Genomic DNA, 25396 nt, shown 5'->3' with positions numbered 1-25396 from the left:
TATGTTTCTTACTTTTTTATTTTAAGTTCCAAACATTTAAATGTAACATGACTGCATATTATAATTTAAAATATATTTGTACTTTTTATTAGTAGCCTATTTGTTATTTGTTACATTTTAATTCAAAGAATTGATCAATTATTTCATCATAAATAATTTTCGTTCGTTTTGATCAAAGAACAAGTTTTTCTATTCCTCCCCAGTGTATGACAAAATGCGGCTTTTGATCTAGATTATCATAGGAGTTATCGTTTTGACTCTAAAAGAGGCCTGCCTTCCACGTTCGTTCAAGTTTTCATTTTTGTATTTCATTCATTTGAAATGAGTTATGATTTAGTTAATTTAGTTATTATATATTTTCATAAGGAAAGTAGCTGATTCGTTTCTGTTTACAAAAAATAGATAGATCTGTGAATTTGCATTCATTTAAAAATGTAAAAACATGACAATGGGAGCTTAACGGATCACCAGAACAACAAATCGTTCAATCTACCCTCTTTGCACTAGCAGATGGGCATATGTGCGTTAGTTATCTTCGGCTCTTCTCAGGGAATACCGCCCTCTCTGTTTATACAGAGTGAAACAGGATGATAGACGAATATTTTACTAGAACTAGAAAACAACAGTAAGACTTACCGGTTCAACCACGCGCTCTATCTTTGCTGCACATTCCTCATTATCTCATCAGCTAAAAAGAAAAAAAGTGATTTAGCAAGTAAAAAGTAAAAACAAACAAATCACTTGAAGCACACTTTCACCATAAAGAAATACACATGGATATTTATAAAGCATAGGATTGTTGCTCATAATCTTATAAAAAATAAATATCTCAGTGAATATAAACTGTATTTCACCCCTGAAAGGTAAAACGTTTTTAATAGTTTTTTCTATGTCTCCCTTTGAGAGTGAACTGTCTAAAGGCAATATCCTTTAAACAAGGACAAGGCTACGTATTTAGAACAGGTTATTTTCATAACTATTTCCTTGAGTAATGTTTTTTTTGTAAAAGACTTCAAAATGAGAACATACTTGTTCAGGCTTACATGGCATCTCAGAATTGATCATTGAAAAAAAATCCATATGACCTTTAGATTCATTGTTTTTTTTATCAACAACAATATGTAAAAATATGGAGATAATCTTTACAATTAGCCAACTCGTTTTCTTTAAAATTTCAGTCAATCTCGTACAATCTAAATAGGGAGTAAGACAATTATTTCAGTAAAGTATATAAGTATTTTCATACAAGTGAGAGAAAGATAAGATGGTTTATCTGTGTATACAAACAGACAAAACATCAAATGAAATTTGCCTTGCAAATGCAATTCTCCATGCATGGAACACACAAAAAGGTCCATCTAAACAGTCACAAGCACATGTATATTGTGTTTAGCGAAGCTTCTGTTAAGTAATTTCTGTTACACTGCAATGTTTAGTTGGAGTAAACAGCCTGTGTTTTCCCTGACTAAAGTCATAATAAATTTATTAAAACACCACATCTCTAAATATTAATTAATATTCCATAACACTATTGTTGTCATCATCAATTATTAACCTCATCCACATGACTCAGAATAAAGAAGAAGAGTCTTCTCACTAAGAGAACAAAGATATCGCTTGGAAATGCTTTTTAGCACAAAAATTATCTAAAGAATTTAGAATATAACTATAGTCTATTCCAGCATTAAAAGAAGTGCTCTTATTTAGGGACTCTGTAACAACATAATGTCTTATCAATTCTGTGTGATTTACAAATTCTTTCAAAGTGGATCTATAATGAAACCACTTTGGAGGACAATTATTGGCTCACTGATATATGTCTTTAGGTAGTAATCTGGTATATGACAGAAAAATATGTTGAACACAGTGTGGCCTAAACTGATGGAGCGGAATACAGAGGGATATAAAACTATTGCCCCCTATTGGTAGTTAATGTTTTTGACACAGTATTCAACGAGTTCTGATGGTAGAATTCTAGACAAGCAATTCACTGAAATCAGTCTAGTTAGATTTAACCCTAATAATAAATTGAAACATCGAATTAAACAGTTTATTAAATATTCACTTTAACCGTGATACACTCATGTTCTAAAATATTGTATTTTTCTTTTAAGTAAAAAAAACATGCAACAGATAAGTCAGTGAAGTGTTATGTTAGCACCAAACACATCATATTACCATTTATGCTCTAAATGATTTATAGTCCAAATACCCATAAAATATTTTGGCATTTAACATTATATCAATTATTATTTCAGTTTAAATCAATGTATTAAATGTATCCCCCTTGATCAATACAGGAAACTCAGTAAAATGCACATGCTCTGAGCAAAGATAGATGGCAACACATATCAGCAATAAACTATTGCTTTCTATCTGAGAAATCTGTGAATTGCTTTAGAGATTGGTGAAAAATGTGGATAATCTTTGTGGTATGGCACTCAAAATAATTTATTGTATTTTTGACAATTTTTTATATTACATTTTATAAAAGTTTATTGCTTGTATTAATTGGTATTATTTAATGCAGAGTCACTTGTGAGCCAGTTTATGATTCCACAAATTTTATAATTTACTACCCTCAGTGGATTAAAAGTGCAAAAGTTTTGATGTAATATATTAACGAAACCAATTTTCTTGTTTTAACAGGTCCAGGTTATGAGCATTTGACAGCAAGCTAACAAGTTCGATCAAGTTCAATATCTTACCAATGACAAACCTGTTCCGATGTGAACCAGAACTCCTCAGTTGTTTTACTTGGCAGATCTTTCTACAAAAAATGAAAGGCATGTGCCTAACTCCAAGCCTCGGAGGAATGCCCTTCGGAAGGTAAAATGAAATTTACAACTCAGCAATATTTACAACAAGAATCAGCCGTACGAGGCAAAATTTATCAGTGAAACAAGCCTTTTCCTTCAAACTCTTTTGTGCTTTATAACATTGTTTGGACTCCACAAACTGTATTAATTAACTGACAAAGTGATGTTGAAAGTAATTTGTGGAATATTTGCAAATCTGATTTAAAAAAAATCTCAGAATAATATTCTGACTAGAATTTGATTTGGGATCTCTATGTATCGTACACTAAGATGCAATGGCATCTAAAATGGTTAGTGTTTTACACTTTTGCAGCCCTCTCTCATTTCTTAAACTACAGTTGTCCCCTGCAGTAATCCAAATTAATTAAAGTAATTCAAAATATACAAACATCTCCAATCTTTTTTTAAATTTAAAATAGATAATAAATCAGCAAAAATAATTGCAATTTACCTTGTTTGAACCTTTCATTTATTCATAATGAGCTATCTATCTACCCTTGCAATGGACATTTTGTTGGAAAATAAAAAGAAAACAAACATTACTAAGAAGCCATTTCTTTTGTACACCTGCATAAACTTTGCAGAACAAGAAAGGGTCTTAATTACTTAATTGTGCTTAAACAGTAAATAAATGCATTAATCCTATTATGTAATGCGATCTGTAATATTTCACAGGCCTCTACAAAATAGTAACACAGCTGTATGAAGATGGCAGCAGTGCTCCAGCTCAGCCAAACTCCGCCTCGCAAAGATTAAGAGAACGTTCTCGGTGAATAGAGCAGTCTAGATTATAGTTTCCAAGTACAACATCATAAAGGCAAACATGGTTTAAACTTTTCATATGATGTTTAGTAAGCCATATCAGTCAAATAAAGTCCACTGAATATGAGGAATTGAAAACCGTCAAAAAAATCATATGCAATGTGTAAAATCTTCGTGTACTTCTAATAATTTAGACAAATTTTCCACAAATATATGGCATAAAAATAGTTATGTATATTTTGTGTATCCGGTGACTCTGTCTAACCATGCACACTGCCCTGCACATGACCCCACCATACAACAACAGATCTTCTCTGCCCTGCACATGACCCCACTTTATGTCCGATCAAAAGATCAATGTATTGCTCATCTGCAAGCCAATACAAGATCGCTTATTACGAGATAAGCTATTCACAGCCATTCAGACTCTTGCTGCTTACCACGACATGCAGGTCCCTAAAAGTAAAGCATTTTCGATTTATAGTTCGATAGTAAAATTGCATCACAAGGCGAAACAACTCACATTTTTTCGACGGAAGAACGTGGGTTTTATCATGCGTCGTACAGTTTTTAGAAAATATTCCCAATGATTTTCACAATTAAACTCGCATAAACAGTAAACAGAGTTTTATGTCATTGTCCAATTACCTGTAAAATCTGTAATACCAACGTTTAAACGAAGACTCTACCTGTTTGTTTGTTTCTGTCAATACAATTATTTAACAGAAGAGACATTTTGCGCACCACGTAAAACAATTTCTCAAATAATTATTGAATTGCATGCTCGATTAATTCCCGAGGGTGTTGCGGAGGAAAGAACATATTCAATTTAAAAGGGGAAAACAAAGATTATTAACTTACTGCAACCACTTGGGATCCATTTGGGAGAATCGAACTTTAGCGGTCTACGGATCCTGACGCGAGTAACCCACACTATCAGGCTCTCGACCGTCGTCTCAGAGATAAGACTAGCCAACAGCTGCGATTACGGACAGTTAACATTATATATGATGTAAATATATTGAGGGTTTGTCAGGTCTTGCAGGCCATAAAACCTACTTTAATGACCCCACGTGCTCTCCCTGCACCACTCACTGGTCCAGCTTTGGGCAATTGGCATAAATATCCCTCAAAACTTGAAAATACGTGGCAAGTGAGCTAAAAAAAAGAGGGGTTTGTGTAAAAAGCAACATAGTAGCCACAGTAACTCGCAAAGTGTCCCTCACGGTCAGCAAAAGGCAGCATGTATGGAAAATTACAATGAATCTCCGACATAGGTGAGTGAGATCCTTCTAAACATGAAAGCACATTTCGAGCAGTAGTATTAGATTGAATAGTTTACTGTTTCCTTTTTCAGTTCAATGTGTGGGTTTTTGTATGTGCATTCATAAACCTCTGAAACATAGAGATTAAACCATTTGATCAACCAAAAAGAAAGCGACAGTGTGTGTGCTTACAGAGTAAGCTTGTCGGAAATTACCATTTTGCACATGCACGCACCGATCTTGCTGTGTCCTCTGTTTCACCTTTCTAGCCACAGGCCTAGACTGCGTGAAAATTCTTCACATAGAGGGACTTAACATCAGCAACTGAATTAAATATAGCAACATTAATGCTGATATGCGGTTTAATTTTAGTTTAAATTCAAATAATAAAATAAATATTTTTCTCTTTTTTAGAGAAAAATGGTGCACTGCAAATGTGTTATCCAAACACCCCAACTGTTAATTTATTAGCTTATTATTTATGGGATGGAATATAAAATTAATCAAAAGGATTTAATGTGCCAACCATTCTGTTGTTGTTTGAAGCTTAATACCAAACGACACTTTGAAATGTTTGTGTAAACTTCCGCCAGTTTGTTAAAAAGGAAACAGTTGTCAGTGTCTGATGGGTGAGAGGAAGCGCTGTAAAAGTTTATGGGGGTCATAAAGTTTTATGTGCCTCCGTCTAAGGGCTACTGTAAATAAGTGACCAGACCGTTTAAGCTTAATCATTGTCTCATCACTATAAGTACACATGCAGGCTAGACATAGAAACACGAAACAAAATCACATTAATTGAAATTAAAGAGCGCATAATGTTTTCTTATGCATAACTTCTCGGAATTAAGTTTTGTATAGCCAAATTTCAAAATGACACTTTTATATTTGTTCCTAGAATTTTTAACAGAAAAAAATCAAATCTGGTCCTTTTTTAAGTGTTATTATGTTTATTTAAAGCATTAAGACACAAATCCAGTGCTGACGAAATGAGTAATGTGTGTTCACTGTATTGGCAATTTTAGGCTTATTTCATGAATCGTTGATAATTGAAAAATTATTTGTGATTTACCAGAGAAGTTAAATAAAACAAACCAATTGTAAACAAAAATTGATTTGTTAGCACACAGAACAAATGTGGTTCGCAAAAAAAGTAGGTCGTGTTTATGGTGTATCAATAAACTACTCATTACAGCTTGCCTATACAAACGTCGTGGTACCTGCATAAGAAGTTATTCCAAACAGTCCATTTACAATAAAAGAGTAATTGCTATGATTGTACAGTATTTGAATAAATATTATTCCCAAGAGAAAAGTACCATTCAAATGCTCCTGGCTAAAATAAAATATGATACACAGCCGTCAATATGACACTAGGCTACAGTTGTTGCATTATTTGCATGTCGAGCAATTTACTGTGGATATTATAGTTGATGTTTTTACGACAGAAAGTACAATGAATAGAAAGACACGTTCCATTTAAAGGCAAAAATACAGTGGGCAGATTGATGAATGTTCATGTTTTGAAGCACCAAACTATTTGCACTTACATTAAGGTCAACTTAATTGGATGCAGGCCTTGGTATATAGGCTATAGGTACAACCAATTTTAATAAAGCACATTTAAAAAAAAGTTTAAGGTCATACATTATCCAAAAAGCATCTCCCGCACCTGGGACAATATAAATAAAAATGGTAGATGTGGAGATATGCACATAACAACAGTTTAGACAAATAAAAACATTGCCGCAAGATCTTTTTTAATCGTTTGCTTTTTAAAAAGTCAGCCATTACTTTATTTTCAGGCTATTTGAATAGGAGCCGTACATCACATAACTTAAAGTCCTCCTTTAACTTTCAACTTTGAGTCCTTCTTCCACTTCATGCGACGGTTCTGGAACCAAATTTTAATTTGGCGCTCGTTCAAGCAGAGGTTATTGGCAATCTCGATACGTCTTCGACGTGTGAGGTATCGGTTGAAGTGGAACTCTTTCTCCAACTCCAGAGTCTGGTAGCGGCTGTAACTGGTTCGTGACCTTTTACCGTCAGATTCTGAGGTGGCATCAGAAAGATATATTGGGTTACCTAAAACTTTTATCGACTGTCGTCTTAATGCATATTTACATGAAATTCATTGATGATGTTGCCACCAAAAATAACCCAAACAATATTATATGGATACTTCAAGCATTATGAAATAATAATGAAAACAGTGGACGAATGATATGGCTAATATTTTTTTATTTTCTGTGAAATTTAAAAGTATCATGCACATAACAAATATGATAAAACATAATCATAAATGAGAGAAGGCCACATACTCCCCAACCACTCACTAGTTAAGGGAGAGTAAAACATGGCAGCAGGTTTTGCAATGTCAAACCTTTAAGCTACTATTCAAATTTACCTGAACTAGTTTTGAGTAGGCTACTTTATTAGAAAGACATCAGCAGTGCAAAATGCAACTCACTATTTTGTTTTGAAAAAGAACCTAAGGAACTCACTAAAGCCACATAATGTAATATCTGTCTTTCTATATATTTAATATAGTGACTGTATTGCTTTACATATACGTATTTCATATGAATGACATGCAAACTCCCTTAAATTCTTAAAGCAAAAAATAATAAGTACATTTACACCTTTCATGATTTTTGCTTTTCTTAACCAATTATATCTCAATAAATTTCGCCGGAGTTCACCTCTTCACAGTAACAGGACAGCTTTACGAGCAATAGATGCCTTTGTCATAAAATTTACGGCCGCTAGTTTTATTATTTCCTACGATTGGCCTATAAAACTCAAGAGGAAAAATATGGAGCGACAAAACAGGGTATAGGAAGGAGATGCAATGACAACGATGATATGCGTGCAGTTTTCCTCTTTTTCCAAATCAGACATTAAATATAACTTTACCGTGGCTCATGTGTAGCTTTGTCATCCACGGATATATCTGCGGTTGCGACTGGTGCTGACGCTGGGTTGAATTGGTTTGTTGTTTTATCGCTGAAGTAGTCTCCATTTTGACATCACCCGTGCGACTCTTGCCGCTGGGCTTCTCCATAACTTCCATATTCCCCTCGGCTTTTTGGCTCAACAGTCCGTGACTGAGGGGGTTGTACCCGTGGGTGTGGAAGCTATGTGAGCCCAGAGCTGAACAAGATTGTGGTCGCTGAATTGCTGCACTGATCCTTGGACGGTCGGTTGTGTTTATCGCCTCCCGTTTTAAAGAGTTGGAGGAGATTTGATCACTGAAGGATCCGCTGAGATCAAGCCCTTCGTACGCGTAATTGGACTGATGGAAATCAGAGAGAGCCTCATAGTTGCCAAAAGTGTGCATTGTACAAGAGGAGGCGTCTTGCGTTTGCTTAGAAAAAGACTTTCCAACGTATGCACTCATTCTATGTCGAAAACAAAATCCCCTACGAATCAGACAAACGAGTCACCAAAAAGCACTTCGCCACAGCAGAAACCGAATCGGCTAATAAAGTATACATAAGTTGTTAAAGGAGTTTATTTTTTTAATTGGATATTATTTGTATTTCTTGAGGAAGTTAGCTTTGCCCTAAAAAAGAGCAGGATTTATAGGTGGAGGAAATCATTTCCTTTTTTTCTTGATACGACGCGTAATGCCCAAATATGGGATGTTTAAATAGAATCACGTGCAACTGTTGGCCAGTCATAAATTGGCTAGATCCCCAGGAGGTTATTGATAGACAGGAAAACGTGTCCGATAACTTCTGGGTATGGAAATCATCTAAGGTTGTGGGCTTAAAAGGGCGAGACCGTTAGACAAGAGCGTCATCTGGCGTCTAACACTGGACAAAGCTCATACGTACCAACCCACGCAGACACAGTAACGTATAACACATTACATAATTAAATTTGATTACGTTTGACACAACAAATGTCATGGTAATTTGAGTTATATAAACTTGACCATTGTCACACCAATCACATATGTGAGAAATGTAAGTGGTCATTTCCAGAGTTATGGTTTGTATATGTGTCTTCTTTTTTAGCCTTATTATTTGACTATGTCAATGCTCGTGATAATTCATGGACAATTTGACGATCATCTTTAGAACACTTTCGAGGTTTCGCATATATTGCAGCATCATCCCTACACTGCATGTCAATATTTATCGCAGAACATCTGATTCTGAGCTATAGCATGCAATGCTTTGGTAAGGGGTGATTTTGCCATCTGAGCACTGTGGCTGTATCATGAAGGAGGTATGTTTTATTTATAAAATAAAAACGTCTAACAGACTCTTTAAAATAACCTTTAACACATAACATAATTATTATGTATAGTAACAATAATTACTTTGCAATGTTGAAATGACTGGACTTTTACACGGATTAAATTGCATCATTACAAAGTAATTGATGGATAAACCAAATGTCAATATATCAGTAAATTTGTTAAACTAGCTGATGTTTCGCTGCTACAAGCCTAGTAAAATGAGTAAATCAAAGTTAATAAATAAAGCTTCTTTGCAACAAACACGTGTGAAGTCACATACATTTTTATTCAATTCACATACATTGCGTACATACCTCGAAAGCTTAAGTCAAAACAAAGACAATACAACTTTTTTCAAGAGTTTTATTAAATAATACACAGTTTACACAAACAATATAATTGCGTACCAAGGTTTACATTTTTTCATATGGATTTTCTATTAAGACAAGTTTATATGCATACAGCTACAATTATGATGTACAGTGGCATTTTAAACATCACAACACTGACGGGGCAAAGGCAAAATTAAGAAAAGAAAGAAAATACAATGTATTAAGGATTTAGGTAGTATAGATCATCCCGTCAGTGTTTGCATCGTTGTACAAATACGCGTGGACAAAAACACTGAATATGCATAGAAGTTACATTGACTTTTGGAATGCTTAGGATACTTTGTTTGGAGGCTGTGTAGTTTGGGTAACAGTCTATCAAATAACAATACAATTGTATCCACGTAATTTTCTAATAGCCTATAGCAACATGATAATACTACAGCTGTCAACCACACAAATAGATATTTTGTGGCATTTTATACCACTTTGTGGCATTTTATCCTATTCAATACAAAGAGTAGTGAATTGCATAATGGTGCATAACGTGCGCTTCTCTCTCCCATTTAATCTCTCCTTTTGATTCTAAATGTGTATATGCAAGTGACTTTGTGGTAGTTGTGTGTGTGGTTGCTGGTTTGAGGAGTGGGGTGATCAAAGAAATAGCGGAGTATACGGTCCATGCATTAATATTTGCAATTCTCAGAGTTTAGGTAGTTACGTTGCAGTTAACAGGCGTTCGAAAACACGGTTTCCTAATCCTTTTTCTCAGCTTCTTCTGTCTCCTCTTCGGTCTCCTTCTCTGTCTCCTGAGAAGTACCCGTCGATTCGGTCCCCGGTACAGTAGAAGTTAGATTGGTCTCTTTCTTCCACTTCATGCGCCGATTTTGGAACCAGATTTTGATTTGACGCTCGGTTAGGCATAGAGCGTTGGCGATCTCGATGCGCCTACGTCTGGTTAAATAGCGATTGAAGTGAAATTCTTTTTCCAATTCCAAGGTTTGGTATCTGGAGTAAATTTGGCGACCTCTTCTTCTGTCTGACCCGTACCCAACTCCTATTGTGAGAAACAGAATAAATAAATAAATAAACTATTAACAAATATAAATAAGTGCAACGAATTTTTATAAAAAATACATATTGGAAATCATGGTAGAAGCTTAGTATCAGGTAAACTTACTGGTGTTTTATTTCATTTTTAAGGTAACTGACAAAACATTTTGACAAAGCACGTATTTATTTATAAAGCATGCATTACCACTTGCACGGAGCGAAATCTCAGTGTTTTCTGAAACATTTCTTCCATTCAAATATATTTGGGACGGTTTTCATTACTTTTGAAAGTAAAATTAAGTTGTACATTTTTTAATTAAAGTTTAAATTATAGTAATATAAATATAATATAATATATATATAAGTAATATAAAAGGCAATAACAAAATGCATGTAATTTATATGATTTTAAATGTACTTTGTTACTACACATCTAATACATTTACACTAAGAGCACAACTTCTGAAAATAATTTCAGCACTAGAGTATTAAAGAGGTTAGCCAAATGGGATTTCCCTCTTTGAAAAAAGGGCTTTTAAAGTCTGATGATTTAGTAGTGGTTTATGAGGCCATAAAATGTAGCTACACTGTTGATAGGACGTATCGTAAAACAGACCCATTCCACCAGGGTATGTCCCAAGTAGCAGTAAAAACTCACCGCTGTGCGAGTTCATACGTTGCATCCACGGGAAGATCTGAATGTTGTTCCCCTTCTGTTCCTGTGTTCCTGCACGAGCTTGTTCCAGGCTGTACTCCTGTGGAACGTGGCTCTGCGCATTGAGTCCCATACTACTTTGTCTGCAACTGGGAAGCACGTCCTTATCTTGAAGAAACACGTTAGATCCATACTCGTACGGTCCTCGACTTGATCCGAACACAACGTTATCTTGAGGTGAATAGAAAGGGGACGCATAAATCCGGTTTTGGGTCACCGTGGTGCCATAAGAAGAAAAATGTCTGACTGAATCGTATGTGGTCGTGTTCAGAGGCATGTTGGGCAAAACCTCTTGCCCACCAGATAAATGGCAGGAGAGCGACGGGTTCGCGAAATACGAATTCATACCTTCCCTATCGCCCTCTCATCAACTCGCCCTCCTATCTTATTTCCCCTTCCTCAATCTCACACTTTCTTTGTGCTTCGCTTTCCTTCTGTCATGTACAGACGTCTTCTGTCTGCTTTGCTAACTCTCTTTCAAATGAACTTCAGAATGATTTCAATAATATTAATTTCCAGTCTCCGGTTAAGACGCGCAAACCAAGTGTTATAGCCAAGGCTTGGCTCATGGAAGGACAATATGACAGCGTCACCTGACCACTTTCAGCCAATTGAATTCGCTGTGTACCGTAGGAATATCGAGCTTGTAGCTTCTTATCCCAGTGGTTTCAGTTTATAACGTTTAAGTAAACACACACACATACACACTAAGAAACGAAGAATCACACACACACGACCGAGCTATTACGAACTTTTTGTACATTTATCAGCAAGTAAGTTTGTTCTGTCTGCTGTTGTGAAGCCTGTCCACGTGTAATGAGACAGTGATTCTCGAAGTATTACACGCATTTTACAACAAGCAACATTTAATATTAACGAGTTACCTGGATGATTCGTTTAAGCAGTTTTTACGTTACTGATGCAGACTATATATAATTAATACAATGAATGTAATATGGAATATCTTAATCATGACGACAGTTCTACCTTCAGGGCGTAATACATTGTAATAAATAATAAGTAATTGTCTCTTATGTATGTTATAGGTAAAAAGAATGTGACGAGCTATTCAGCTAGTTTACATAAGCTATTGTATCCGCACACAATTTGTATCACCAACCCTCTTTTAAAAGGTGCGAATAACATTGATATTCCGATAACTAAAAACTAAATCTTCTCATGCACATTTCTACACATTGTTATAATGATAAACGGTGACCAGGATTCATCTTGGAAAAAAGGGACCACGCTAATCTTTTTTTTATTCAGTAGATATCACCGCAGTGTTTGTTTGTTTGTTTTCTCTCTCTGTCTAATTTCCTCGGGCTTTCATGAGGCTGAAGAGGAAACGTCTGCGCTTTTCCTTTGCCCATTTGTAATGTATTGATAATTTCAGTTGTAAAAAGAACCTAAGGAAGGAGGGGGAAGGGGCATATTACTAAAGAATGCGTCAAACGCGCCTTGGTGCCATAAAAGTAACAAAACCAACTGAGGACTTCCAGCTCTGAGGCAATTACTCCTTTGAATGTATGGGGGCTGTGCAGCGAGTCTCTTATCTCGTGAACAGAGAGCTGCACATTTTGTAGCATTTTTTTTCTTTAGGGTTTACGGAATGTTTATGGAAAAGCACTATACATTTACATTTGCATTACAGTATAGACTGTTTTTTTGCATTTACAATACTTTTTTTTACAGAATTACTTGCGATGACAACTGTTGAATATGCAAATACAACATTATTACTTCGTCAAATAATTATGTTAGTTAAATGAATATTTTATATATTTCCGTTGAGTTTTGTGGAGGAAAGGACTGGTTTGTACCGAGTGGTTTAGGGTAAGCTCCATGACCTTAATGCAGGCCACATGACGGAAAGTGTGAGGCTAAAACAGTGGTTAAGAAAGAGGTGCGCAAAACAAGAGATTGACAGAATAGTAAAATTTACTTCCAGTCTGACAGTGCGAAAAAGCATTTAACATCTTTAAAATAGACTAATCTGCTTAACGATTGATTAAATGCGTACAATATTTCTTTAGTTCCGGCTTTTAGTTACTTTAGGAAATAATCAATATTACGGATTCACCTTTTCTCTCTTTTTAATGGATTGTAATGATTTGGAAAAATGCAGACCGTCAAAATGTTACTATGGGCATAGAGAATGGGTTGAAATTATATTTATATTATCTGTTATTTGATCAGTTTCAGTCTGCTGAACGTGATTTTATTTTCGTATATTTGTCAATTTCTCATTAATGCTACAAATACCTGTAATCATATTAATACAAATTGTAATTAAACGAAGTGGCAATAAATGTGTAAAATATTCATTGGAGGCAGCAAAAGTTAAATTCAAATAAATGTATATTATAAAAGAGAGCGCAAAACTGTACATATTACTATTGAGTTGGGAATAACACTATTTATATAGTGTGGTCAAAAACTTATGAAAGTAATAGAAAACAGTAAAACAAATATTTCTTCCGTGAAAAGTGTGATCGAGCGTTTTATCTCATGCCATTCATATTTTTATATTGTGAGTATTTCACATTGTGGAAACGGAACTGTTTCCAAACTTGGAATGCGCTAAACGTGTCATTTTTTAGACATATCATCCTTTTAAGTAAGCAAATTATTTTATGCTATAGGCAACTTGATAAACTTACATTTTGCACCTTCCTGTACCTAAATATTTTTAAGCAGACAAAAATGCATGATCAATCCTTATAGCTTTCAATTGCGTAAAATAAAATTGTCAACTTATAGTTTTTCTTAATTGAGAGATCATATAGTGTAGGTTGTGTCTATGCAGTTCTGAGTCTTTGATGTTCAACCTTATTGCTCCAACGGCTTTGAACTAAAAGCCTTTGATGGGACAATATTTAATACGTGGATCTATTTTACGGCATCAGTCTTGTGAATGAAGTAGTGAGTTGAACACATTACACTCCGTCTGCAATTGGTATGCTTATGTGACTGAAGAGTAGGAGCTTTAAGTGTTTTATTGCAGCCCTCAAGACAAATCACAGGGCTGTGTTTTAGCGTTTGAAGAGGCAATAAATAGACATCCCGTTTGGCCTGTATTCTTTTTACCCTCGACGAAACTACGCACACAAAAATGCGCCAAAATCTCACTTCTGGTGTGTAATTTACGCATGTGTGACGATGATCTGAGCAAAAACAAGCAACGCGCATTCTGGCGCGTTTTATAGTGACCTTGTCTGACTATAGTGGAAAGTCTATGTTGTCTTATTTTATTTTTTATTTTTTTACAATTGCAAATTTCACCGTTAAGTCAGTTGAGTATTCCAAGCCCAGCTAGCCTGTGATCTATGTCGATGTGTCTGTGCTAAAACAAAATCCCTAATAGTTACGTGACAGTTTTAACAGATCTCTTCTATGCAGCTAAGCACTTATAGTAACACACTATCCTGGTTTTTGACTAACACGAGATAATTCTGTAAAATTATGTGGCCGTCTAATGACCTCCATGAATTAGATGTTTTGAAGTACAGCGAACTCACATTGCCCTGCGGTTCTTGTAAGGAAATGTTTGGAATTAAAAGTTCCCATGGAATTTTTTTTCATTTCCATGGCAACTTTGAATTATGTCTTAGATGATTCAAATTGAATTAGCAGTGGCAGACAACAGATTGGCTCAAAGTTTACGCAAAATAGCCGGATGGCAATAAATGTGTCCATTTCATGAACGTGTTTAGAATGTTGTTAATAACGAATTACTATAATATACAAATGAATAAATCTTACGCACCATATAAACAATATGTAGACATATGGATTACTTAAATCGACTCAATTTTTTGATGGCAAATTAAAGCTTTCCCCAGCCATTATCCGTGGCAAACAGAAGACTGTAGACTCGATGCAGTGAACAGAACAACCCCGCCTCCTCTCAGTCTGTCTTTCTCCCTCACACACTCACTAACAAAACCACATGCGAACACACTCAGTAGCATTCTGCCTTCATAAATAAGGCTACTCATTATTACAAGCTTATTTTGTGCCCTTTATTACGTTAAAACAGACAAATGTGTTTTATATAGCCTATTACGCACATTAATTATTAGTTGAGAATCTCTTACCAATATTTTTTAAATAAAACACTCTATGCGTAATTTCATCCATAAATTGAACAACAAAACAAAACATCCATTTTAACAATTAGATTAAAAATAGACAATTTACTGCGTTCGTAAGCCGCAGTTGCTGCAATGTTCATAACAACTGGGTTTATTATTGACATTTTTTGTTTCTACAGGCATGGACTTCAAAAAGGCCCTGAGGGAAGATCGCAATTGTTGCTATTGAACATTGGAGTATCAGCGGACTATATTAATGTTATTCCATAATTAATTTCACTGCTTATTAAAACTTATTGTGTGTCAATATTGTTTCTGTTATTGTTTTTTTTCTGTTATAATACTTTTACTGATATTGCATATGGCAATAAAACTGCTGCGCGCGGGGAACGTAGACATTTCGTGTCTTCTTATTTCTATTTTCAATTGTTTACTTTTCACTTTAATTAAATCTGGAGAAAGGCTACCACACACATACAACCTTTTTTGTAAATGATCAAACGATTACAAAACACGAAGTTTTTAGTCATAAAGATCATTAACAAAGAACTACTTTTGGCATAGCCTACATTTTTGATGTATCTTTAAAAAAAAACTACGAATCCATACACCAAAATGCCAGGCATATTCCTTCATGAAAATTAAAATCTGATTTCTATGGCCAGCAGCATTTCCTTACTTTTCAGGCCTTGTTTAATGTCTTGCATATGGAGCAGGCACAAGGTGGCAGTGTTGTTTGATTTAGTCCTCACGGAATGACAGTGTTAGATGATTGAACACGTGTGCGTAAAAAAGAGTGAGCGAGCTCTTGAATCTGAATCTGTGTGTGTGACAGACAGAACTGGTGATCCTTACTCCGTAAGCAATACTGACATATACTTAGAAAACCCATACTGAATATGTTTACATTTAGAGCACTTTATCACAGTTATTACCCATATCACGGTGTGTGTGTGAGAGAGACAATGTAAAATAAACAAAAAAGGAAGTGTAAATGAAAATGCGTGTAAATGCGTGTAAATGAAAAGACGAAAAACTGTAACTTGTAAAAATTGTTACAGTTATTTTGTGATTAAAATTTATGGCAAACAAAGTTTTACAAAAACATTTACAAACAACCATAAGACATATGTTTGGCTTTCAAGTTTATAAGATCGAAGCCAGAGGTTAAAGGGGTTACATGTTACTGTACTTTCAAAAAATAAATGTCTAAAATCTCATTTTCATTAATAAATTATGGCCCATAAGGAATTATTATCATTATAAAATTCACATTGTAGACCTAATATGGTCACCTAATATGGCTGAATATTTTTGTGAATCAACTAATATTATCCACATTCAAGTATTTCATTTGCACTTTGTCAGGAAACAATAAAGCCCTTTATAGTAAACATGGAACATGTAACAAAACACTTCATTATCTAGTATCAAATAATCACAATCACAAACGGCACACGTGAAAGCTGGTGTTTAAACTAATAGAAAGTAAGCTTAATAACCACCAACCACACCCGTTTGAACACAACCTAAGCGCCATCTTAAAAAACTCTGAAACTCATTATCGTCGAAACAAATGAAGGTATGCACAACAACAGCATAAGTCACTTGTGAATGAGGCATCGTGAGCTAGCAATCAATGAAGTACTCTGGAAACGACACAACATCAAAATGCACACAACATATGGATACGTTACACACCATACGTGAAAGTCTTTCGTTCTGCAAATCACGTCTGATCTATATATCAAGCTTAATATCAAATCTCCTCATTGTGTAAATGCAGGTCTTTAAGAAGCCAATAAGAAGCGCAGAATCTTACTTACCGAGTTCTCCGCTGCCTGCGTGACGCACGTTCGGCGATGTAGCAGCAGACACTCACTACGGGCAGCACTAGGATCTGGATCACACTCTCCCCAACGTTTATGTGCGGGAAATGTTTAATCTTTCGAGAAGCAATTATATTTACGCGCTCTTAACCATCGCGGTCCTACTATCAGTGCCGTGTTTTTCCTCTAGGGGACCATATAGGTAGAAAGAAGATTTGGGAGGAGGCGACGTCTAGGGACATTCATTCAGTCATTACATGCGACGAAGCAGACGAGACAATATAAGGCGTTTTAAAATCCGACTGTGCAAACAGAAAACGTAAGAAATGTCTAGTGGTTAGACCATTTCAACACCACCGCGAGCTCGCTAGTCGATAGATGGGGAGATCCAGAGGAAGACAACAGCACAAAGTTCATGTTCATAGAGTGAATATCACGTGGTCTGACGCAACCAATGACCGCGTGTGTTCAGTCGTAAACTTTTATTACTTAGCTGTAAATTCCCCCTCTAAACAACTAGGAATGTGTTACGTTTCACCCTCTCTCAAAGATGGCTTATCCCATTTTCTCGCTATTCTCACTGCTGTGTTGAGCTAATGGCAAGAATAACAGAAGTTGTTCCCAGACCTATAAAAAGCTTGTTTTATTAGTCAATATTATTAGCAGAATATAATTATATAATTATATTTAGTCGGAGAGTATGAAAATTGCAGAACTTAATAAGTAAAATTTAATAGTGTGATCGGAGTCTGATTATGAAGTTTACCATCCCTATTGTGATATTTAGATTTTTTTAATAAACCAGTAAAACCCAATGTTCAGAATTTATACACAGGCTACGTCTTTATCCCACGAATTACAAAATAGTTTATTCGTTTGGTAAACATCCTGTCTGTGGCAGCAAGAAATGTTATGGTCATATTTACCTTATCTGAATCTCGGTAATTTAGTTTTGGCCTTGTCACACATTGATTAAGGTTAACTTATTTACAATAAAAGTGCAACCAAAGTATGTGAAATAACTACATTTGGATGTATTCAGAATAAAGATTTCTGACCTCATTGTAGAAAAAAAATCAAAATATTTAATTAGTTTTATTTAAAAGTCAAACGTTATAAATTCCAAAATTAAACCTTACTTTGTCCAACAGGATTGCTTTAAGACCAAAAAAATCCATGAATTTTGTTTAAAATACGTTTCTATATATATATTTATTAAAAGTCAATATTTTGGCAGTAATTTTTCACGTCTAAAAGGGCATAAGCTCGCAAAAATGATCTTTAAAGTTGCATCATTCCGAGTAAGAGGAACAAGTTCAATTTTGGTTAACCTTTACCTCATTCTTCACCAATTAAAGCTATTTGTTACGAAACTATATTTTAAAACGAAATTCGTTACATAAGCATGATTGGTCAATTACCGGGTATTAATTACAAAATAATATCATTGATATATTTCAATACAACATCCTTTAAATGGAATGCTAGAAATATAAGTAATAGAAACAAAAGTAATCAATGAAATATATTAATTCGTGGACTTTTCGTGTTAATTTACATTAACTAGCTAAACTAATTTACAAAGTAAACATAGAAGTTTCTCCTTTGACGCACTTTCACTTTCCTAGAAATGTTCTAGTTTTATCGCACGAATACAAACACAATGTCAATGGTTGTAAAGATTGTTTTTAGGCTAATTCAAACTGACAAAAGTTTAAACTCCCAAACTAATTTGCACCTACACAAAAAAACAGTCAAGATCCATAATTCATTCTCTTTCATGTCATAGTTTGATACCCCAAACATGCACAAAATGTAAATCGATGTACAAGTATTATTCTCTGAATTCCGAAGAAAAGTTGTAAAAAATAAACAAATAAGCATAAATGAACACATGCATACATACACTTAGCCTAAGTGAACAGTCCCACGTCCACGTTGGTTATCGAGTATCCTGTTCTACCCTGTCTGCACTGCACAGAAATCAAAAGGCAAAACCGTCTGCCCGGATGCGACACTGTCGGGTTTACACCACCAATAAAGTTTACTGCAGGTATAGTAAAGCCCTAATTTGGAATGCAACAGCAGTACTATACAACGGCAAGGCGGATGGACAATGACCACTGCAATTGTCACTACCACAGGAACTTCCTGAAATTGCATTTGCCTACACAGAGCATCAGGTCACAACAACGAAACAAAAGGGCAGCAAACTGAATAGTTTCCTAAACCATTATTGCCAGCCCTACAACATTGTACAACCCTGGCCCCAGACAATGTTAAGAACTTGCTATGTTTTGCTATGTGTTGGCTATGTTTAATTAAAAAAAGGAAGAAAAAGAATTCTGACCAGATGAAACTGAAATATTTGCAGTCAACTGCCTCACAAAATTAAAGGCCTACCTGTAACTACACCTGATACATTATCCTAATGTTCGTTTTTATCAATTTAGTTTTACACAGTGTCAAACGTAAAATAATGCCTGACTTTGCTGTTAGCACTTTAAGGTTTACTTTTGATGTACCACGTAAAAAAACTATTCGCCATATATATAACTCGGTTTTTAAATTTAATTGTGCTTTACAGTTCCTCCTTAATCTGTGAGATTATATATCCATTATGAACCACTAGGCCAATGTTAGAGCCTGTTATTACAAATTCTAAAGGATACAACACTTTTAAACACTTGCAAATAAGGTAGTTCACAACAATAATTTCATGACTATATCAGATGTATATATATTGTCAACGTTTTGTATGTTGAACTAATAGCAACATCTTCATAGCTAGTCGTTTTCGCGTTTCCAATGCGAAATTCGTGTTAAATGAATTACTGTTAAAGTTGTACATGGATCCTGTTGCGTTTTAATTATTATAACTTTGAAAATATTATCTAATTTTTACTGAAGAAAGGTCCAAATATACAACGATTTAGCTGCCCTAAGTAAGGCTTTTTTGTACAGAAATGGTAGGCCTATACCTAAACCAGTCTGACGCTTATGCAAAATAATATTTGAGATTTTTTATTTGGTCATTTTTCTGGACTAGGCGATACTAGGTTATACTTTGTCGTCCTCGTGAAAAATAGTTTGTAAACATATAAAGGAATACTGTGGAATGCGAATATATTTATAGGGTTAAAGTTTTATTCGACGACCAGATTGTGAGACGACCAGCACAGGTGTAGACAGACGAGATCTTCTGAATGTCTCACAGACCACACTGGGAGTATACAAAACATTGGACCCGTGTGCTCATATACTTTTGTATCCCAGTTTTGCGCTTTTCACTTTGAGGATATCCCACGAAAACAGACAAACTAAGCTGTTTATTTTTGTAAAACAAAATGTAAATATAGAGTAATTGTACTTTGAAAAAAAAGATTGCGTAGTACAAGTATTCCATGCACCAAGTAAATTTCAAAATAATGGTAATATTAAAACTTTAGTATTTACTTTAGTATCATTTTATTTTCAATCTAACTTAAATAACTTAGTTCGTTACTTTTTTTATTGTGAAAAGTCGATGGACAATCCTGTTTTAACTACACCAACATCTTTTAGATAACATTTCAAATTCATGAGAAAGTGTGTTTCCGAGACGTATTATTTTGAAGTCGACATGTACCTGACAATTAAAACAAGAGATTAAAATAATGACATAGATTGATTTGCGAAATGTGGAACTCTGGTTACTTTAAATAATGACAGCCAACTTCAAGTCGTTGAATTTGGAATACACGATAAATCCTATCAGAGTCCCAATCCACTTTTCTTCTAATGACAATCCTTGACTATTTTAACACAACTACTCCCAATTTTACAAAAAGCTTTTCCTGCAGTTACATCTAATGATGTTGCAAAAACTTTTAAAACGTGTATTATTCTTAGCTTACATTGCAGAGATAAATGCCCCACATCACCATCAATTACAAATACAATTTCATAAAGATGTGCTTTGGTTGCGTTTTGCAAGAGTTTTAGTGACGTTCAACACAATCAGAAAATTAAGTCTTGCATTTACAATGTCGTTTTGCTTTCGGTCAATATAGAAACTTTCATTAGGGTTGACAGCAAACACAAGCAGTATCGAATATTTTTGATACCAACAAGTGGATTCAGGCAAAAATGAGACACAAATGAATAAGCCATCTTGTTTATTCTTCTGTTGATTTCAGCAACAATGGCGTAGACACACACGAATTTGTCTATATTCACACGAGGAACACCAGTAAAACGAGCATATTGGTAACAGCAAGATATTACAAGACGTACATGAAGGTTATACTCAGTGCAATTCAAAATCTACTCTATAACACCAGCACGATAAATGACTCTCTTTCCTTAGGTAAGGTAGGGTAGTAACCAGCGTGTTTGATCATCTGCACATAAATGTGCATTTTCCATAGGCAGTTTAAGTTGTTGGGGGAAATGTCTGACTTTTTTTAACAAAGCATCGCCATAGCAGGTAGAACAAATAAGTTTCCTCATTTTCGCTAGAAAAGCTTTGTTTTTAGGTAGTGCCGTGGTACAATCTCTTGAAAATGTTAAGATTGGCTTTGAGCAAACGGTGTCTTCCGAAGACATTATCAAGCTCAATATTCATAAGTGTTTAAAGGGTAAAATACATAACTTAGATTTAATACACTACAAATAAGAGTCTAAATCTCTAGGTAGAAATGTATATTGCAAATTCCCCATGATTAGGTAGCTTCTCTCGAGATTTTCAAACGATCTCTGTTGAGTCCAATGAGTCCAATAAAATAACCGAAAAATTCTAACTGTAATCTCGCCCACTCACACATAGTAACAATAAAGAACACTTAAGTAATCGAGAAAAGATGTGTAATACAGAATACATCTTCTACATTTGTCTTCACCCTTCACTCAGCACAGTGCAGAAATGCACTATTGCCATATCTGGATTTCTGAAATAAAATTACACCAAAAACAAAGTATTGTTTTTTTTCAGTTTGTTAAACAGAAGCATGTAGTGGCTTCTTTTTTTACAAGACCAATAGATTTCAATTTTGTGTTATTGTGTCAATATTAAAATGCTGCATCCCCCAGGCATTTTTAAGTATGAAATACATGTTTAACACCGCTAAGATATGCTTATCATGCTGCTTTCATTTATCTTAATAAAAAAAGTAATTTTTCAAATACACAGTTACACTTTTCGCTAATGGTAAAAGTCCTTGTGTGTTTCAAAAAAAGCGCTTTTATCTTTGGGCAGGTTTTAGAGTACTTTTGTGTGGAGGGGGATTTTCTCACTGTTTGAACCAACTGTTGTAATAAAATTGCGCGTCTTCTCTTTCATTGCTCATTCGCGAGACCTCTTCAATATCTGCCATATAACCATAAAAGACCATAAAATCAGTCCTTGCTTTCCTCTTTCTCTTCCGTTTCCTTATCTTCTCCTTCTTCCACCTCACCGTCCTCGTTGCCCTCTTCATCAGCCTCTGCTTCAGCCTCCCCTCTCTGGCCAGGAAATTTGTCTTTGTTATTTTCTTTTTTCCACTTCATTCGGCGATTTTGAAACCAAATCTTCACCTGCCTTTCAGTTAAGCTCAGCGCGTGTGACACTTCAATACGACGCTTGCGTGTTAGGTATGGGTTGAAGAGGAACTCTTTCTCCAGCTCAAGAGTCTGGTAACGGCTGTATGTCTGCCTTCCATTGCGTCTCCCAGGAGCTTTGAAGTGAACAATAATATTTGTTAATTACTTGCCTTCATTTCTTCGTTACCTTTCCATTTACTTATTCTAGAATGTAGTTGCAAAGACATTATGGGAGATCAGATGTAACATGCTATGTCTGCCAGCACGTATACCTTAAAACTAAATAAATGAAGAGGATTCAATTGACCCTAATTACAAACAGACACCATGTGCCATAATTTGCCTTACCGTTTATCCCCAATGCTAACAGTAAATATTAAAGCATATGAATGATGAACAGTTACTGCAAATGTAGAGGAAACATCTAAGCTTGAATGCTGAATACATTTATATGAAAATGCTTTTGAATGACAAATCTTTTTCATGTCATTTGCCCCATAATTGCGTTATATTTGAGGTTAGACATCAGCTATAATTGGGGTCAGCAACGCAGAAACCCACAACCTGGCGTGCGCACACACAGACACACAAACACAGACAGATAGACAAACACACACCACATGCATACAAACAGACAGACAGACACGCGCGCACAGAGGTGTGTATCCGCCACTTTAACAAAAGAAATAGACGGAAAATCTCAATTCCTCTCTTTAGGATGATTACTTGTTCTTATAGCGTTAATATTTGTTTATTTCAGAAGATCAGTACATTTAGATAAATCTTAATGTTGAAATGTAACGAGTTTCAAACTGAATTTCACAAATGTTCTCTTTTACATTCTTACTTTAACAGAGAGGAAACGCAAAAATCAACGTCACTTCAAATTGCATGACTGTCGTCTGCTGACCCCATAGAACTTTAGCTGTTGCTAACTTTGTACAACTACAAATTACAAATCACAAATATCTTCAAGTCCATTATTAATGGTTATAACGAAAAGTGGTCATTTTAAACTGTGTCAAGAAAAATTTGAATTCAGACAACGTCCTTCCAGCCTCGTGTTTCGTTTGACATTATAGATTAAGTCCCTTTGCAACACAAAGCAGCCAGCTGTCAAAACTTCTACATTCGTTTTACTATTGCCTTGTGAGGTAAATAATTCCAAAATTCTTATCTAGCAATTTTTTGGTACCAGTTTGTAGCATAGAAAATACACTCCATTTGTGTCTATATGCAGTATACACTTCTACAGAAAAGTCTTTTAGACACTGAAGCAGTCAGAGACAAACAGAATGTGAAGTAGTAATTATTCTAACCGTGAGGCCGCATCCATGGGAACATGAGGCTCGGGGAAGAGTTTTGACTCAAGTGGCCTTGTCCTTCTCCAGGGTTAGTGCTGTTGGACGATTTACAGTCTGGATATTGCGCTAAACTCGCCTCTTGCTGGGTACCATAAAGCGATTGCCTCGGAAGGGCTTCATATCCATAAAATTTCGTAGCGTCTCCATGACACGCCAATGCACAGGGGTTCTGTTGATAGCCAGGGTTGGAGATACCTGTGGTTCCATGATGAAAAAAGTCCTGTACGTGATGCGACGGGTGTTGAAACCCAGGCGCAGCTGCTCCATGTCCGTACACAAGCGTGTGGCTTCGGGCAACGCTCTGTGGAAACCTGCAGTCGTAGTAAGTTGGCTCTAGGGTTTCGCTGCCTTTGTATTTTGAAAAAAGAGGGTTAACAAAATAGGAGCTCATGTTTATCTAGCATTAAAAAAAAGAGTCAGTCTGCTTAAAAATATTCCACTCTCTAAATGGTGGCAACCTATTGTTGCAGTTCCAAGTGGCATGCAACGCAGACAGAGCAACCGGAACTAGATGGAGAAATGCTGCCCCTTCGGACAATCTGAGGCAGCTCCCACTTCAGCTCTTCTCGCTTAGTCTCTTTCTCTCTCTCTCTCTCTCTCTCTCTCTTTCTTTCGCCAGCCTTTTCCTTTTGCAGCTTCAAATCATGGCGTGCACAGTGGATGTGTGTTAAGGTTAAAGCTTGCTAACTCCGAAGGCTCAGTCACAAGCGCTTACTTTTTTGCCTCCCACCCAACCACCCCCACTACAATGAACCCCCCCTCACCCCTTGTCGCCTACTCCCCACCCCTGACTCCTAATCTTTCTAGAGCGTCCACATGCGTCTACCTTGAAGGGAAACACAGCCGTCTGTGTTTTTGCTGAATAGAAAAGGTTTCTGTATTAAATGAATCGTTGGGGAGTGTATCACTGGTTAACCGCAGGTTATGGCTGCTTCATGCTGGTTTACAGTTCGATTAAGATCTGCACTTCCTTTAAAAAAAACAGATATGCTATGACCGTTACATGTATTGAGCATTGACCCTCAGCGACTAGGTCACCAAAGATAAACCGTATAATCCAGCACCAGTATATGTAACGCAACATCGTTAAGAAAAGGTGACTGGAGCCGCGAAAAAATTATATTCTATTCTAAAATACAATGTCAACGGGAACTAATGCAATTGGTTAAACTTGTATTATTATTAACAGTTACAATAGTTATTATTACTATTTGTATTACTATTATTATTGCGGTTGTTATTGCTGTAGCTATTATTAAAATATCAGATTATGACACGTTTTTATGACGTCTATCTAGACTATATTTATCAAATTGCTAACACGCACACACACACACACACACACACACACACACAAA

At 35.5% G+C, this 25396-nt stretch overlaps 3 protein-coding genes across 4 annotated transcripts; all 3 read right to left on the bottom strand.

Annotated features, from left to right (window-relative positions):
• Window positions 1-5882: 5882 nt before the first annotated feature.
• hoxc5a (homeobox C5a) lies at window positions 5883-8378 on the bottom strand. Its single transcript, XM_056732477.1, has 2 exons — window positions 7760-8378; window positions 5883-6895 (listed from the first exon to the last, which is right to left on the bottom strand). The coding sequence occupies exons 1-2, from the start codon at window positions 8241-8243 to the stop codon at window positions 6681-6683; spliced, it is 699 nt and encodes a 232-aa protein (XP_056588455.1). The 5' UTR covers window positions 8244-8378; the 3' UTR covers window positions 5883-6680.
• Window positions 8379-9505: 1127 nt separating this feature from the next.
• On the bottom strand, window positions 9506-16170 carry hoxc6a (homeobox C6a). Its single transcript, XM_056732475.1, has 2 exons — window positions 11133-16170; window positions 9506-10478 (listed from the first exon to the last, which is right to left on the bottom strand). Exons 1-2 carry the CDS (start codon window positions 11533-11535, stop codon window positions 10177-10179), a joined length of 705 nt encoding a protein of 234 aa, XP_056588453.1. The 5' UTR covers window positions 11536-16170; the 3' UTR covers window positions 9506-10176.
• Window positions 16171-21311: 5141 nt separating this feature from the next.
• Window positions 21312-24711, bottom strand: hoxc8a (homeobox C8a). Of its 2 annotated transcripts, XM_056733161.1 has the most exons (3): window positions 23994-24711; window positions 22669-22808; window positions 21312-22596 (listed from the first exon to the last, which is right to left on the bottom strand). In XM_056733161.1, exons 1-3 carry the CDS (start codon window positions 24427-24429, stop codon window positions 22492-22494), a joined length of 681 nt encoding a protein of 226 aa, XP_056589139.1. In that variant the 5' UTR covers window positions 24430-24711; the 3' UTR covers window positions 21312-22491. The 2 variants fall into 2 exon arrangements, with proteins under 2 accessions (XP_056589139.1, XP_056589137.1); XM_056733159.1 differs by having other exon boundaries at window positions 21312-22808.
• Window positions 24712-25396: the final 685 nt, after the last annotated feature.

Source organism: Triplophysa dalaica, chromosome 20 (genome assembly GCF_015846415.1).
Source record: "Triplophysa dalaica isolate WHDGS20190420 chromosome 20, ASM1584641v1, whole genome shotgun sequence".
NCBI classification, from domain to species: domain Eukaryota; kingdom Metazoa; phylum Chordata; class Actinopteri; order Cypriniformes; family Nemacheilidae; genus Triplophysa; species Triplophysa dalaica.
Note: the sequence above shows the minus strand (reverse complement) of the source record. Positions and strands in the feature narration are given on the sequence as shown.

Excerpts from the sequence above, each read along its gene's own strand:
- hoxc5a (XM_056732477.1), bottom strand. The coding sequence starts at position 8,243 with ATGAGTGCATACGTTGGAAAGTCTTTTTCTAAGCAAACGCAAGACGCC. Across the intron at positions 6,896-7,759 it reads AAAGCTACACATGAGCCACG|AATCTGACGGTAAAAGGTCA; the intron begins GTAAAGTTATAT and ends ATGCCACCTCAG.
- hoxc8a (XM_056733159.1), bottom strand. The coding sequence starts at position 24,429 with ATGAGCTCCTATTTTGTTAACCCTCTTTTTTCAAAATACAAAGGCAGC. Across the intron at positions 22,809-23,993 it reads CCCATGGATGCGGCCTCACG|CTCCTGGGAGACGCAATGGA; the intron begins GTTAGAATAATT and ends TTCACTTCAAAG.
- hoxc6a (XM_056732475.1), bottom strand. The coding sequence starts at position 11,535 with ATGAATTCGTATTTCGCGAACCCGTCGCTCTCCTGCCATTTATCTGGT. Across the intron at positions 10,479-11,132 it reads ACGTATGAACTCGCACAGCG|GAGTTGGGTACGGGTCAGAC; the intron begins GTGAGTTTTTAC and ends TTCTCACAATAG.